A 17,171-nucleotide genomic window follows, 5' to 3' on the forward strand; every position below is an offset into this window, starting at 1 on the left:
GGGACACAGTCGTGCAGCAGCAAGCAACAGTGAAAGAAACCTCAAGGTTGTAGATGTATGAAATTGTATAGGGCCCCATTCCTGTATTTTGCCCGGGGCCCCCAAATCACTAAATCCGCCCCTGACTGTCACTATGATGACATGGAAGGCACTCTGGAAGGAACAATGTCAATAAAAAGGAAAGAAGCTTCAGCATTTTTTAAAAATGTAATGCATTGTATCACAGCAGATAATGTTTGGTCTCGTACTGTATCGCGTACCTTGTCAGTGTTGTACGCTTTGCTTGGCCATTTGTTGTGATAAACAGGAAAGTGTGTCCAGCTGAATTCAATTTGAGTTTTGTTAAACGAATAAAAAAGAAGCTTAGTTTACCGCGGAAGCGGTCGCGGCTGCGGTCGTGTGCGGACCGAAGAGTGTAAAGACCATCAACTCTACCGTGTGACTCAACCGGGCAGGGACACCGGCAAAGGATAAGTATTGCTTTTTATTTCTCCTCTTTCCTACTACTTGTTTCACTTTTGTTTCAGTTTTTTTTATAACCATTTCTTACTATGTGTCAGTAAGTTGTTGTTATTTTAGCATGTGTGTTTGGCTCAGTGTTATTTTTTTGGGATTACTGATAATAATGTAGTTTGATTTGTATTAGTTATCTATTTTAGTTACAGTTGTTTTTTATTGGTCTTATGAAGTATTCTAATTTGTTGAGATAGTGAATTGGTGGGTTTTTGTTAAATGTGAGCCAAAATCATCACAATTAAAAGAATCAAAGACTTAAACTACTTCAGTCTGTGTGCATTGAATTTATTTAATACACGAGTTTCACAATTTGAGTTGAATTACTGAAATAAATGAACTTTTCCACGACATTCTAATTTACTGAGATGCACATGTAACTCTTTGGCCCAAAAAATCAACATGAGAGGAATAAATGGAAAAATTGGTTTCCAGTGCTTACGTTTACGGGTTGTTGTGATTGGTAAGTTGTACTTTATGCCATAAGAGTGATTTAAGTGTTTGAATCATCAAAATTTATTTAAATTGATAATTCAGGTTAAAAGGGGAGTAGAGAAAGAAAACAGAGGAGAATGAGGAAATGAGTGAGAGAAGGGATGGACAGGGGGAGGGAGAAAAAAGGGCAGAGGAAAAGGAGAAAGTGGAGAAATTGGGGGATGAGGAAAAAAAGAGGAGGGGACAGGAAGAAGTTATGCAGAGAAGGGATGAGGTAGATAAGAGGTGGTGAGCAGGGTAGAGGAGAGGAAAACAAGTCTGTTATTCTTTATTTTACAGTGTCCTTGCTGCATGTTACATGTACTTACTGTAATAACAGTTATTTATGAATAGTTACATGCAGTGACTTTAAACCAAACCCTAATACTAACACTATAGTAAGTACTTGTTTAATAATATTACTCTGTTCTTAAATTAACAATTACACTGTGTAACAAGACACCATAAAACATAGTGTAACTGACAATTCCACTAAAACTGAAACTCTGTGTGTAGATCTTACAGATTGTCTGTCAATAGGTTCTGGGTTCAGTTTGAATGTAATTGTCCTTTAAAATCCAATAGCCACACTAGCTTTTGATACAGAAGCTAATTTCAAACCATGTTTACATGTATGTTTCAGTGGCTGTGAGGCGTAACCCCCTGACGTCTGCGGCCACAGAAAAGTACATTGATTCCACCATCAAAAGATGGCTATATCTGGCTGTTACGGGGCTGACAAGACGTGAGACGTGTGGATCCATGTGCAAGCTTTATTCAAAGCAGAGGAGGTCAGAAACACAGGCAGAGTCAAACAATGGCAAATAGGTATATGGCGGGCAAAACACAAGAATAGTCCCAGGGCTAGCGTAGGTCGACGATCGGCAGACAGAATCACAGGGGCGAGACTAGAGGGAAAAATCCAGGGAGACAGGCATAGATCAGAACCGAGGAAACCGACTAGGCAAAGCAAAACAAGGAAACACGGGAAGAAAACAGGAACTAGGAAAACTAACAGGCTAAGCAATACTCGGCAGTGAATGGTAGTTTGAGTGAGTGTTATATAGTGAGTGAGTGATGTGAAACAGCTGTGTGCAATCAGTGAAAACAGCTGTGTGCAATCGTGCTGAGTGCAATCAGTGCAATGAATGATGGGATATGTAGTCCGGGATGATAAGCAACAGTAGGTGTAGTGCGAGAGTCAATGTAATGGAAAGGGTGACCTCTGATGGGGATGAACGGAAGTCCATGGACAGGATTCGTGACACTGGCCTTGGATTGGGATGGTGGCAGGAGAAAGAGGATGAAGAGAAAAGAGCGTCAGGAGAGTACAACAGGTTAACGGACTTGCGACTTGTTTGGATGTTCAAGAGTTGGTCAGTGCTGCTTGTTCATGAACTGAATCAGATGTTGAAGAGTTGTGTGCACAGTGCCGCTTGTTCATGAACTGAATCAGAAATTAAAATGTTGTGTGCACAGTGCCGCTTGTTCATGAACTGAATCAGAAGTTAAAATGTTGTGTGCACAGTGCCGCTTGTTCATGAACTGAAACATAGATGTCCAAGAGCTGTGTGAAACATGACATTGACATTCAATCATTGTTTTTTGTTTGTGTTTGTTTTTTGTTAATTGTTTTGTTTAAATGTGAAACAATAAATATTTTTTCAGAATACTGTTGTTGTTCAGGCATTTTTCATCTGGCCCAAGGGTGTGTATAATGTGGCTAGATCAAGGTTTTATTGAGGCTGACATGTGGAACCAATTGTTTGGTCCTAAATAGGACCAGAATAGGGCCAGCTATAGTCATACATTTGGCTGAGATATGGCAATGCCATGGGCCATATGTGGCCCGAGTTCTGGCAACCAGACCTGGTCCAGTCATGTACTGTAATTCATTGCTGAATATGGGCCAAGTGAAAGTGGGTTGTGTGGCCCATCACTGGGCCGAACCAATCTATGTGGGTAGTGGTTGTGGCTGTCTAGTGTAAGTGTGCTTCTCTGTCCTCAGATAGTCATGAATGGAGAAACCCCCCCCAATAACCAAGTCTCCGTTCTTGAAGAGTGCAGGGGCCTGAGGGTTGCCTTGCAGGATGCAGGTACCAAAATTAACTCCACACACAGTGGGACAAAGCCTGGCAATGCAAAGTACTGTTATGAGTGAAACATGCATGTCTCCTGCTAGAACAGCGAACTCCCCAACTATCAGGTGAGCATTTCACCATGTTTAAATAGCCACTATTGTTTTCTGTGACAATGAATTTGCAAGGGGAAAAAAAACATAAGAGGGTGTGGTTAATATATTTTAACACTCAGTTATAATTACAATATATCATAAGGTTAAAACTAAAAAAAAAAAAAAAACGTGCTTTTTTCAAAGTCCCTCCACCCCCTGTCAATCCGTGGAGAAATGTTACATTTAAAATGCATTTTTATATTTCTTTCTGTCACTGTACTACTTTTTACAAGTTTACACTATTATTTTACTCTGACAAATAGGTCATATTCTGCACCCTGACATTTTTGTCCTCATTATTATTATTATTACTTATAAAGAGCATGGACATACTGTCCCAGGAGAGATGTAGAATTGAGTTTGGCCTGTGTTGTACCTTATGGTCTCTCAAAACATTTAGCAGGAATTGTAGTGTCCAGTAAATTAATACACTAGCACACACTGCTGAACCATTGTGTGATAACTAATTGTATAATGTCTCATTTGTATGAATGGTAGCAATAAGAAATTAACCCTGTTTGGGTTCCTTGTTTAATGTTTCCTTTGTTGAAAAACACGGTTCCCTTAATTTAATTTCTTCTAATTGTAGTGATTAAAATATAAATATGAAGTTAATTTTGTATTAATTGATTAAATAATTTGCATTTGGTTTATTGAAATAAATAATTTGTGAATACACTCTGACATTGTAGTTATATTTTTGCAAATTATGTGGCATTATTTCAAATAATATCAAAGAAAATAATATCAAAGAACAAAATAAATAGATAAATAAACATGGCAAAATTATTAGAACACTAGTATTTTCACCAGCTAAAAAATGGTTTTAACTCAGTTATTTATATATATTGCTGTAGTGTGTCAGTAGGAAATGTCAATATTTATTTTATTTTTTCTTCTTTTATACAATCACTCTGTAAATTGTAAATGTGTTGGGACTGAATGGAACTCCAAACATCATAAGTGTTAAGTTAAAATGAGGAGAGTATGACATTTGACTCCTACTGCCAAAGCACATAGAAAACATAGAGTCAGCGATAACAAAATGAAAAAACTGAGTTCAGAGTTATTTATGCGTACTACAGGAGTGTTTCTGTAATAGAGAAATACAGCAAACACAGCTAAAGTTAGGCACACCCCAACTAAAGCTATTACTGCTAGGGTCAATCCCATTGCATCATGGGACAGGAATTCGACCACTTTTGGAATGCACACTGTTCCTTCAGCATTTGACCAGTAATCTTCAGAACAGGCCATACATTCTACTGAATCTAAAGAGAGGGAAATACTATAAAAATTAGGATGAAGATCAATTTTTTCGTGAGATTTATTGCTGCATTATTGAACTTGTTCTCCAACCTGTCTTATTACTGATTTTGCCAGTGTCACATGGTACACAGTCAAAGCAGCACAAAGGCTGGCCACGCTGGACAGCTTTCCTGAATCCTGGAGCACAGCTGTTGCTGCACACAGACACCAGCACCTGCTTAGCCAACAGATACACATAAATTAGAAATGTATATTAGTGTGTATTTCATGTCAAAATCAGAAATAATTACTTGACAAGAAACAAACTAGATATTAAGCTAACCAGAATGAATTAATGAGCATGTGACATACTTTGACAGACTGAAAAACAAGGATTACTATAGCCGTTTGCATTTCCTTTCCATAGATAGAACTGCCATCTTCAGATGAGCAATTCTTTATTTAAGACACTTACCTCCATTTGACCCTACAGAACTTCAGAACATGGAATCTCATGCACTGAAATACACTGTGAGAACAGCTTGCCTCAGTCTGATGGCCGGGCCAAATGATAGCCTTCTCCTGGATGACCAGTTCTTGGCCAGATTCTTGTGCACCGTCAAACATGCCCACATTAACAAACTCAATATTTCCAGCTGAGCCCCTCTGCCAGTTTATAAGGTCATAAGATAGAATAGAATCGCCTTTCATGTCAAACTTCACTGTCTCTCCTGAAATAGTGAATGACACCTCTTGGAGATACTGCTGTAACTGTGAAATATTGCGTTGAAGAGATAAAAACAAGACAGTTTGTTTACAATGGTTCAAGTCATAACCTGGTACACAGTTACTTTAGCATTAAACATTTAAGCACTCCTTATTTTGAGTACCTGCCATGGGTAGACACTGCGCAAGTTTGCACATGTGGAGTTACTAAATGGCCCTTTTCCAGGTGTACAGTGAATAAGATTATGCAGGGAATAAGCAATGGCATAGACTCCTTTATAAACATTATAGGAAATGCGGGGGCTGGAAGTGTTAAAATAGGCAGAGTGCTGCACCCTTAGAGTCTCCTTCCCTGTACAGGAGGGCAGATGATTATTCAAGCTGAAACTGGATGGGGAGCAGCCATATAAAGTCCCCCACAGCTCGTGAACCAGAGGATTTGAGGGGTACTTTTCTGGATTGACTGTTGTGAGATACTGTCTTAACCCAGGGATTTGGCCCTGTCGTATACCAAATCCTATGGTCCCTCCCAAGAAAGGGTAATATTCAGTTCCTGAGAACACAGAGGCTATAACCCATGCCTCACTAGCAATCCACTGTATCCCAGTGACATTCTGTTCCATGTAGTCTCTCAAGAAGGGTGTGAGCTCCCCTTCAGCTGAGAACCCCACTACCACCCGAGCAGTGGAATGGTTCATGACACGAATGATTTCCAGCGCTCTTTGACGCTCGTATAAGAGAGGAATCATCTCCTGATAAGCAACACATATTCCTGTACCTTCCAGCTCCTTCAGTAAGCCCTGAAGAGCAAAGCGACCATACTCGTGATCTCCTCGTACCACTCCTACCCAGGTCCACTTAAAATGCAGCAGGAGTTTTGCAATGGCCTTTACTTGATAGGCATCACTAGGGATGACTCTGAAGAATGTGGGGAATTCTTGCCTGTCACTTAAACAGGCACAGGATGAAAAATAACTGATCTGTCAAAGAAAAAAGGAGAACAATATGTAACAAGAATATGATTTAATCTTTGTTCTAAAGTTTTAGTGCACAGGTTTCACTGTCAGTCGATAAGGCTGCTAGACTGATAAGACTGTCCATTACTGGAAAAAAAAATACAGACACACACACACAGCATAATGCACTTACATTAAAAAAAAGTTTAACTTTAGACTCACCATTGGTATCCCAAAAGGCCTCAAAATTCTTGAAACTACAATAGACTCAGCTGATCCAGATTCTCCGATGATAGCAAGCAGTGGACCAGCACCTTCACACATAGGACTATTTTCCCCATTTGGCCCATTTAGAACAGCTACTACTGATCTCTGCGATGTCAGAGGGTATGCACATGAGTCAATGATTTTGTAACCCAGACTGTAGTTAGGCAGGAGATCGGCTCGCTTGTTTATTTCCTCTACAGCAAGTTTCATAGTAAGGGCCCAGCGGAAAGCTCTCGGATCAAATCTACAGATGAAGAAAACAGAAGTAAGGACATAAAGGGCATTCAAACTTAAACAAGCAGGTTTACATATTTCTAGCAAAACACACTTTCAAGATGTTTATATTCAAGATGTTCTCTATGCAGTTAAAAATAAATAAAATTAATTAATTAAACTTTGTTACTCACCCATTACATTTGACTGGCCCCGGTTTGTAAGTACAGTTAAGGTCTGGCATTTCCTGATTGTAGTGCAATGGAAAAATACCCCCTATTACATAATCTCCATTTGCCATAAGGCCTGGCTCAAAATCATTTTGCAGGACACATTTTGAAGTATGTCCAGGAGTGAGTGCACTGAGATGATGAATCAGAAGCCATGGGAGCAGGACTGTCATGCTCTCTAATGCCTGCATCCCTTAGCATGACTACAGTGGGTAAGATACCATGTTATATATACCAGACACAGGTCTTAATGCATCTCATTATGCATCACAGTCATATGTCATCAGTAGGATTCAAAATACTCATATTTATAAACATGCTTTATTAATATGTTTCCTTTTTACAACACTAGCACAACCCATGGCCATACATATTGAATTCATTAGAAAGACAATAATTAGTTTTAGTGTAATGCAGTGTATGTTAGTTTTAGCATATAAGAATTTATACAGGCTCATTTTTTGCTCCATATCCCTATATGGACATATCACATTAGAGTAAACATAGCATATCATATTAGATGAGCTTTGTTCATTTAAACTATATTCCTATACTTTTTTAATTCAATATCCCAAACACCTTATATATCATTTAATAACTTTTCCCATGAGATGTTGCTTGGTGTTCTTCTCAGGCTTCAGTAAAATAATGTAACATTTGGGGGCAAATAAGCAGAGAAGGAGGCCAAAACTAGAAGCTAAAATAGCAAAAATCTCCACAGCAGTTGTAAATTTACCAGGTTGGCTGACATATGCAGGTACAAATGCTAGCCACACTGCACAAAATATAAGCATGCTGAAGGTGATGTATTTGGCCTCATTAAAATTGCCTGGCAACTTACGTGCCAGAAAAGCAAGAAAAAAGCAGACACAGGCCAAAAGGCCAATATATCCCAGTACACACCAGAAGGCCAGATCAGAGCCCACACTGCAATCCAGGATGATCTTGGACTGTGTATATTTAGTGTTTCTATAGGGGAAAGGAGGGGATATTGTAAGCCAAGCAGTACATATGATCACCTGGACCAGAGTGCAGCAGAAGATGATTATTTTCTGCTGTGAGGGGCCCAACCATTTCATTATATTGTTTCCAGGTCGGGTAGCTGTAAAAGCTGCCAAAACCACTAAAGTCTTGCCAAGGATGCAGGAGATACAGAGAGAGAAAGTGATGCTGAAGGCAGTGTGTCGCAGCATGCAGGACCAGGATGTAGGTTCCCCAATAAACACCAAAGCACATAGAAAACACAGAGTCAAGGACAGTAGGATGAAGAAACTGAGTTCTGAGTTATTCACACGGACTATAGGGGTTCCTCTGTTGTACAAAAATATCAGCAACACTGTGACAGTCAGAAAGGCTCCGACAACAGCTATCACAGTCAGGGTGATGCCCATTGCATCATGGGAGAGAAACTCCACAACTTTTGGGACACACACTGTTCCGTTTGCATTGGACCAGTAGTCTTCAGGGCATGGCATACAATCTATCGAATCTATAAAAATAAAAATAAACAAACAAACAGATAAATAAATAATAATAATAATGACAACACTTCAATGCATTTAAAGTTACATTAATGACAGTATAAACAAACCTGTCTGATTACTGATCTTGCCACTCTCACATGGAACACAGTCAAAGCAGCACAGAGGTTGCCCACGACGGGCAGCAGTCCTGAATCCTGGGGCACAGTTATTATTGCACACAGAGACAGGTACCTGTGAAAATAAAGTGTGTATATATATATATATATATAAGTATAAGTATCACACATATAAATAAGTATCGCTTTTTATTTCTCTTCTTTCCTATTACTTGTTTCACTTCTGTTTCAGTTTTTATAACCATTTCTTACTATGTGTAAGTAAGTTGTTGTTTTTTAGCATGTGTGTTTGGCAGTGTTATTTTTTAGGATTACTGATAAACTACTGTCATTTGATTTGTATTATTTGAAATATAAACTGATATTTCCTACTGATACACTACAGCAAAAGCTAGAAATAACTGATTTAAAAAATATTTTTTAGCTGGTGAAAATACTAGTGTTGTAATAATTTTGGACACCACTGTGTATATACATATATATATACACACACACACACACACACAAATATATATATATGTGTGTGTGTGCATGTATATGTATAGAATATTTAAATATAATCAAGAGCACAGCACTGCATTCATGAATTATTTGAATATGTATATATTCTACATAAATCATGTGAAGTCTGACTGATTAGAAAGATCTTCCTGATTCATTTGCCTAAAAAGATTGCTTATCCAATACAATGGTACTGTTCAAGCTGGTTGTGGAGGGAGAACAACCATAGAGAGCCTCCCACAACTCCTGAACTTGAAGGTTAGAAGGGTACCTTTCTGGGGTCACTGTTTTGAGGTAATTCTGAAGACCTGGGATGTGGCCTTGACGTATTGCAAACCCAATTGTGCCATCTAAGAATGGATATGTTTCTGCTAACATTGAAGCTGTAACCCAAGCCTCACTTGCAATCCATTGAATTCCTGTGATATTTTGAGTCATAAACTCTCTTAAGAAAGGATAAAATTCCCCTTCTACTGAAAAAACAACAACTACCTTAGCTGTGGATTCCTTCATTACTTTAAGAATCTTTAGGACTCGTTCCTGGGTATAGTCTTTAGGGATCATTTCATGATAGGCCAGACAAATGTTAGTATTTTCAATTTCCCGCTTTAAGCCTTGTAAAGCAAACCTGCCATAGTCATGGTCTTCAGTCACCATACCAATCCATGTCCAGCCGAACCTTTTTAAGAGTTGTGCAATAGCTTTGACCTGGTAATCATCATTGGGAACCACTCTGAAAAATGTTGGGAACTGCTTCCGATTACTTAGACAAGAGCAGGTTGAAAAATAGCTTATCTATAAAACAGAAATTAAAAATCCATAAAATTTCATTAAGAAGAAGAAGAAGAAGATAATGCAAAACACTCACCATGGGTATTTGGAAGGGTTGCACAGTTCTGGAGAGAACAATGGACTGTGAGGATCCAGATTCCCCTATTAATCCTAATAAGGGGCCAGCCCCAGAGCACATAGAACTCTGAACAACATCCCCTCCATTCAGTACTGCCAGGATTGCTTTCTGAGCAGTCACAGGAGTGGAACAAGAGTCAAAAATTCTGTAAGACAGTGTATGATTTGACAGGAGGTCTTTTCTGTTGTTTATCTCCTCCACTGCGAGCTTCATAGAGAGAGCCCAGCGGAAAGCTCTTGGATCAAACCTGTTTTTAAATTCACAAAAAAATAACTTTGTAAATTTGCTTAGAATATTGGTTGGACATCTTATAATCTGGCAAATGGAATAACAATTAAACAGTTTATAAAACATTAAACTGCCCACAAATTATTTGAAAATAACAAATGTCCTTACCCTCGACACTGTGCTGCTAAAGGTCTCTTTATGTAGTCTGTTGGAGGAAGCTCTACTCTATAATGTAAAGGAAACATTCCTCCTATTGTGAAGTCTCCACTAGTCATGAACACTGGCAGATCAAAGTCATCCTGTGGGGAGCAGTTTAAAGTAACAGCTGCACTGGAAAGGTGAAATAAAGACACAAAAATGTAAATCATTGTTCTATCAAGCTCTACAAAAAAAAGAGCTAAGAGGTGTTTCTATCGCCCAAGGTTTTATAAAGTTACTCAACTTGCATATCATTATGTATGACTTATTCTTTGGTCACGTGAAGTGTAATTGCACCCAAGATGCAGCAAAGAAATGAATATGTAAGACCTCATTTAACATACTATCTCTCATCAAACATTAAACCTACTCTATGTAACTTTTTTTCTTCAAAATTAAACAAATTTAAATAATAAGAAAACACATAAAACAATCTTCCAAAAAGTGTTTTGCTTAACCCCATATTAGAATGTCAAGCAAAAAATTATTAATATTTTTGTTATTTCCCAGGAAATTTAGTACTTTCATAATTTTTTCTGTGCATGTTTATGTCATATCCATAGATAAAAAGATCTGGGCCCATATTCACAAAACATCTTAAGGCTAAAAGTAACTCAAACTTGCTGATTTAGGAGAAAATCTTAAAAATAATGGGTGTTTCGGTCCTAAATTTGGGACTCTTAAATTTTTGCTCTAAGAATATTTCACAAAACATTTTAGCACTAAAACTAGCTCCAAAATCTGTGTAACGTTAGGAGTAGTGAAGAGGACTCCTAAGTCACTAAGACCAAGCCACAGCCTATTCCTAAAATGGCTGTTGCCGGCAATCTGCCTTGAATATAAACATTTTAGAAACATTTGACGATAATGAGCTTTTAAAAAGGTATATGCCTTAATTGCAGGGGTATTATGACTGTTGTAGAACTTGTCTGAGACAATTTTCCTTTGATTAGCCTATATCCTTGTTTTCATTAACCAGTTGGGCAAGAAGTAACAGCTCTTCTTGCATCAAGTTTGGTTTTCTTTTACGCTTGCATGTCTTACTATCAGCCAGAATTATTCTACTCTGTTAATTAAAAGGCTGTTTATATGCATATTCACTAATTGTTTACAAGAAGCATACATGTAAGAGGCTGACAATTAGCTGAACATATACTTGTATATATAATATTTATATAATATTTATTTGAATGTGGCAATTAAAATTTGTGTTTTTAAATAGGGCTGTGCAATTAATCGCATGCGATTTTCATGCGCATCTCATCAGAAAAGCCGGTTCTGTGATTAGTAGTAAATCTCCATCACCTGTTTTCAGATGGAGCGGCATTTACTTCACAGATCCATAGTTCACTGAAAAATTAGGCAATATCGCATTCATTATCGCAGATGAACCCGGCTTTACTGACGAGATGTGCATGATATTAATTGCACAGCCCTAATTTTAAACCTTTATTTGAATATGGCAACATAAAATTGTTCTCTACAATATTTATATGTATAAATCTCTGACAGAGCCTGCCCCTATCAGTCAATCACAGATAAAATGTTTTGTGAATACGTTCATTATTTTCACTCAATTTAATTAGATTTTTAGCACCCCCTCTGAACTGTTAAGCCCCTCCTTAGCCCCCCCAACAAAAAAATCCTGGAGCCGCCACTGATCCTCATACAGTGATCCTCACCAGTAATGCGTGACCTCATTGTGATTTTAAAATTTTCAGCAGGTTGAGAGGAGTCAGTTCAAATATCGGTTACCGGGGATAAGATCATCTACATCTTGAATAATATTACTAAAAGTTTTGCACCTACAGCACACATTACATACATTGATGCAGAAATGTAGATATGTTCTACATGTCTAAAGTATATAGAGAGATAAACCTTATAAACTCCTTGATTTTGTGTAACAACTTAAAATATAATCTGCATATACAATAAACTATAGTGCAATAATTTTACATCTCTCTACAGAAAGGATTTTACAGGTTTTAATAAAATATTATTTAATAACATTAGTAAACTACATAAGCATATTTCTAGTATGTGCCTCAGGCTGGCAAAGTATCATAAACTCCTTCACCAGCATCTACGGTAATCATCGGCAAACTTCGACAGTTCAACAGTTAACAAACTTTGGCTGTGCGTCTTGCATCATCATCCCCGAACTAAAGTTTGTTTCAGTTCGGTTACTACCTATAAACATCAAATTTGAAGAAAAAGCAATAATTACAGCATATATCATTAAGGAGTGGCAACAAAAATGGGAAACGTGAAACACAGGGCGTCATCTTTATAAAATACAGCGAGAAGTATGAGTAGCGAGGAAATCGTCTCGAGTTACTCATGTAACCATGGTTCCCTGATAGGGAACGAGACGCTGCGTCCTGGTGGACACTTTGGGGAACGTTGTCTGCGTGACCGGTACCTGAAGCATATGTAAAATAACTCCAATCCTATTGGTCCACGTGGCACGTGACGTCATAAGCGGGTACCCGGAAGTATAAAAGGGGCACCTGCTGAATACGTCACCAACTCAGTTGTCTGAGGAGACGTAAACAGGCAGGACGAAGGCATGGCAAAGGGACACAGCATCTCATTCCCTCTCGGGGAACCATAGTTACATGAGTAACCCGAGACGTTCCCCTTCTAGGGAACTCAACGCTGCGTCCTGGTGGACACTTTGGGGAACGATATCCAGTCACGCCATGCCGAGGTGCATGCCTGTCCACCTGGTGAGAGAGCACCAAGGAGGTGACAGACATACACCAAACCTATCCTCAGAAAGGGGAAACCAAACATAACTTGGTAAAATGAGGAAGCCCAATACCAGATAAGGTTGAACACCCTAACCAAGCTAAGAACACAGCCATCCTCAGATAGCTATGCTATGTGAGCAATAGTAGCAAGATACATAATACCACTGAGAGGCTGGAAGCCTAGAGGAGTTATCAAGATTGCCACCAACAATCTCAGCAAGGACACAACTATCTGCAGATAGCTATAGCCAAAGGGTCTTATGAAAAGGACCTTCCTAAAGAGCTGCCCAGACCAAGGGAATGACTATCTACTTAGGGGAGATAGCACTGTCTAAGCCAGGAAAGCCAGGGCTCAGGGAGAAAAACTCCAAGAAGGGGGAGCAGTCCCAAAGCTAGCACATTGATATCCTCAGATAGCCATGTACCTAAGAATGACTCTCTTAACGAAGAGCTGCCCAGACCAAGGCAACGACTATCTACTTAAACCCTGCAGGGGAGATAGCACTGTCTAAGCCAGGGCTCAGGGAGAGCGCTCCTTAAAAACCCTAGGAAGGGGAGCAGTCACATAGCTATCCACAGATAGCTATATCCCTAGGAAACTGAGACTACCCAGACCACAAATAGTGGGCTGTCTACTTGCAACCCTAGCAGGGGAGACAGCACTGTCTAGGTAGGGCTCAAGAAGACCACTACTTAAAACCCTTAGAAGGGGAGCAATCAATGAGCTATCCACAGCTGGTCCCACACAGCTAGCCTGAAAAATCCCGGTAAGCCCTCCTATGAGGCCACAAGAGTGGGCTATCTACTTACAACCCTAGCAGGGGAGATAGCACACTCTAGGCAAGGGCTCAGAGAGACCGCTACTTAAAAACCCTAGGAAGGGGAGCAGTCCCTGGGCTGGCACATAGATATCCTCAGATAGCTTGCACCTGAGAATGACTCTCTTAACAAGAGGAAGCCTTGTTCAGAAGTATTGCCAGAGAACATAAGTGGAGTGGGGCCCAAGGAGAACCGGGGACAGAACCAACTCAGAGAATGGGAACCAAGTCGAGCGTGTAACCCATTACCATACAGGGTTTTAGAACAGTGCTCAGGGTGCCTAGCGTGCACACTTACCACAATGTGGATTTTAGAAAGCGCACAGAAGCTAGCGTGTGCGCTTACCATAAACATGGATTTTAGGAATAGTAGAACAGGAGAGGACTAACTGAGACTACCCAGACCACAAAGAGTGGGCTGTCTACTTACAACCCTAGCAGGGAGACAGCACTGACTAGGTAGGGCTCAAGGAGACCACTACTTAAAACCCTAAAAAGGGGAGCAATCACTGAGCTATCAGCAGCTGGTCCCACACAGCTAGCCTGAAAAACCGTGGTAAGCCATCCTATGAGGCTGCCCAGACCACAGGAGTGAACTATCTACTTACAACCCTTGCATGGGAGATAGCGCTATCTAGGTGAGGGCTCAGGGAGACCGCTACTTAAGACCCTACGAAGGGGAGCAGTCACTGAGCTAGCACATAAATATCCTCAGATAGCTATGTGTCTAGGAAGGGCTACCAGAGGTGGAACAGACTGAAACTACCCAGACCACGGAGAGTGGGCTGTCTACTTACGACCCAGAGAGGGGAGACAACACTGTCTAGGTAAAGGCTTAAGGAGACTGCTACTTAAAAACCCTAGGCAGGGGAGCAATCACCGAGCTAGCACATGGCTATCCTCAGATAGCTAGGCTCTAGGAAAGGGGACCACTACAACTACCATGGCCTAAATATAACCACCATTAGGTGGCTATACTAAGGAGGTCCCCAATCTGTGACATTCCCACAGTAGGCTAGCTTTTCGTTCACCAATATATTGACCAGAGGCTCACAATAGGAAGATCCAGACCATAGTAATGTTTCGCTAAGGAGCGAACACATAAAAACCATAGTCCAGATCAAAGCCTGATGCAAGCAACGGCCATAACACTAGGTGGCTGGACACAGCTATCCTCAAATAGCAATTCCCTCAGATAAGGCTGAAGTTCGCCCCTGCCATGAAGTAGGCCATCTACCTAAAACCCGAACAGGGGAGACAGCGCAGTCTAGGCAAGGGCTCAAGGAGACCACTACTTAAAGACCCCACAAGGGGGAGCAGTCTCCAAGCTGGAACACAGCTATCCTCAGACAGCAGATTCCAAATAAGGCTTCAGCACTTACCTGAGACAGTTTGTACCCAAGGGGAACTAAACCCAGTTATAAACTACTGGCTAGAACATAGCTGTCCTCAGACTGCTATATTCCAAAGCAAAACAGCCTGAACTGGAGCATAATCATCCGCAGATGGCTACACTCTGAGCAGAGACTGTTCACTTATCACCCGGCTAAACACAGGAAGGAACATTCCCCGTAACCACTCTAGACTACTGAAGCACCCTGGGAGAGAAAGCTAACAGATTCATTCCACAGAGCATTCAGTATAATCGTGCCCAGCGAGGTTCTCCAAACACAAAAACATGCATATTAGAGAGGCACGACTGAGTTGAATATAGCTCTGCCCGCGATCTCGCACGCTCTGAGCTAAAAGTGACACGATGCTCACACTTCATCGTTATAGCAACGCGAGCAATATCCACGGCATCAGGCAACCTGATAGTCGAGGGTATGCGGCCACCGCAGATCAAAGCAATCACCACGAGCTGAGAGAGACCGAGCCGCGGCATTGGCCCGAGACATGAACGCTTTGCCCCACATCCCTCGGGAATAGGAATGCAAATGCGAGCCGAGCGCATTAAAGTGATTCATCACAAAGAGTGTGTGGTCGCCGAGACAAAGACGAAAAGGTTAGAAAATGTCCTCAAGTGTTAGAATCCCAACACGGAGGCACATATTCCTCAAAGCGCTGCTCGACTCACCAGGATGATGTTTCACACACGTTCAACAGACAGATGGCTCCGAAGACAACAAAAGTTGGTGATGTATTCAGCAGGTGCCCCTTTTATACTTTCGGGTACCCGCCTATGACATCACGGGCCACGTGGACCAATAGGATTGGAGTTATTTTACGCATGCTTCAGGTACCAGTCACGCAGACAGCGTTCCCCAAAGTGTCCACCAGGATGCAGCGTTGAGTTCTCTAGAAGGGGAACAAAAAGAAGCACCAAAGAGGAAAATATTTTGTCAAGATTAAGGGTTGGTCACATGTTGAATAAAACTTTAAAATTAATAAATAAACGTCCAACAGGATTATGTGAGCAGTGTAGATTAGAGTGTTGCACACTTGAAATACGAGACCATAGACAAGCATAATGGAATGAAGATCAGGTTCATATTTAATAAACAAAACAAGTGAAAACAAAACGGAGCACAAACATGGCATATCTCTTTCTTGCTCACCGCAGAATGTTCAGGACCCCGACACTTTTTCTAGCTGACCCACTTGCGCCTGATAGTGCTATGTGTCTTTCACAATGCTCTTGGATAAAAATAAATGAATAGTTGTAAATAAAATAACAGTAAATAAAACAATAATAAAACAAAACCTGACATGCAACTCTACTTTCTTTTAGGGGGGTACACAAATTATAATCATCATTTATATGTTTGCCACACGAGGAGTCAGTGGAACATGTATGTGTTTGTCAAAAATATTTTAATGAAAGAGAAACAATGAAGAAGAAACTTAGAAAGGTGGGAGTGGAAGAAATAAAGCTTAAAAGTATAATCACTTATGGATTAGAGAGCTTATTTCTCAAAAGTACACTTTGGTCCACACTCCAACACTGAAGGTGGCGATAATGCACCTTAACGCTGGTGCTACCCACCATAAAACAGAAGAAGAAGAAAAAGAATCAAACATCGCTGGGCGGAAGGAGGAAGTGAAGGACACGTAATTTCGTTTTTTCCCGGCGTAGGGGCAGTGGAAACTCAGTTGATCGACTTCGTCTTGTTTGGAGTCTACGGCGGTTGACATAAACTGGTTTGTGACTGGATTAAGATGAGTTCTGGGGTAATCGATGAAGATGAAATGGAGTCAGATGACTGGAATTTAATAAGTAGTAGGAAAGGACAAGAAAAAAGAAAGAGTGGGCGAAATGAAGGGAGTTGGGTAGATAGCCAAACCAGTAAAAGGGGATTA

General features: G+C 40.3%; 1 protein-coding gene and 1 pseudogene across 1 annotated transcript; both read right to left on the reverse strand.

Annotated features, from left to right (window-relative positions):
• Positions 1-7,051, reverse strand: part of LOC107568350 (extracellular calcium-sensing receptor-like) — a 25,222-nt pseudogene extending 18,171 nt beyond the window's left edge.
• Positions 7,052-7,447: 396 nt separating this feature from the next.
• Positions 7,448-10,467, reverse strand: LOC107568351 (vomeronasal type-2 receptor 1-like). The gene is made up of 5 exons (XM_016254307.1): positions 10,268-10,467; positions 9,830-10,118; positions 9,148-9,756; positions 8,452-8,575; positions 7,448-8,349 (listed from the first exon to the last, which is right to left on the reverse strand). Exons 1-5 carry the CDS (start codon positions 10,465-10,467, stop codon positions 7,448-7,450), a joined length of 2,124 nt encoding a protein of 707 aa, XP_016109793.1.
• Positions 10,468-17,171: the final 6,704 nt, after the last annotated feature.

Source organism: Sinocyclocheilus grahami, unplaced genomic scaffold (genome assembly GCF_001515645.1).
Source record: "Sinocyclocheilus grahami isolate Dianchi unplaced genomic scaffold, SAMN03320097.WGS_v1.1 scaffold1237.1, whole genome shotgun sequence".
NCBI lineage: Eukaryota > Metazoa > Chordata > Actinopteri > Cypriniformes > Cyprinidae > Sinocyclocheilus > Sinocyclocheilus grahami.

Coding starts and splice junctions, on each gene's coding strand:
- LOC107568351 (XM_016254307.1), bottom strand. CDS start 10,467: ATGATTTACATTTTTGTGTCTTTATTTCACCTTTCCAGTGCAGCTGTT. Junction 10,119..10,267: donor TTAGCAGCACAGTGTCGAGG/GTAAGGACATTT, acceptor ATTTAAAAACAG/GTTTGATCCAAGAGCTTTCC. Junction 8,576..9,147: donor CCAGCTTGAACAGTACCATT/GTATTGGATAAG, acceptor TTATTTTCACAG/GTACCTGTCTCTGTGTGCAA.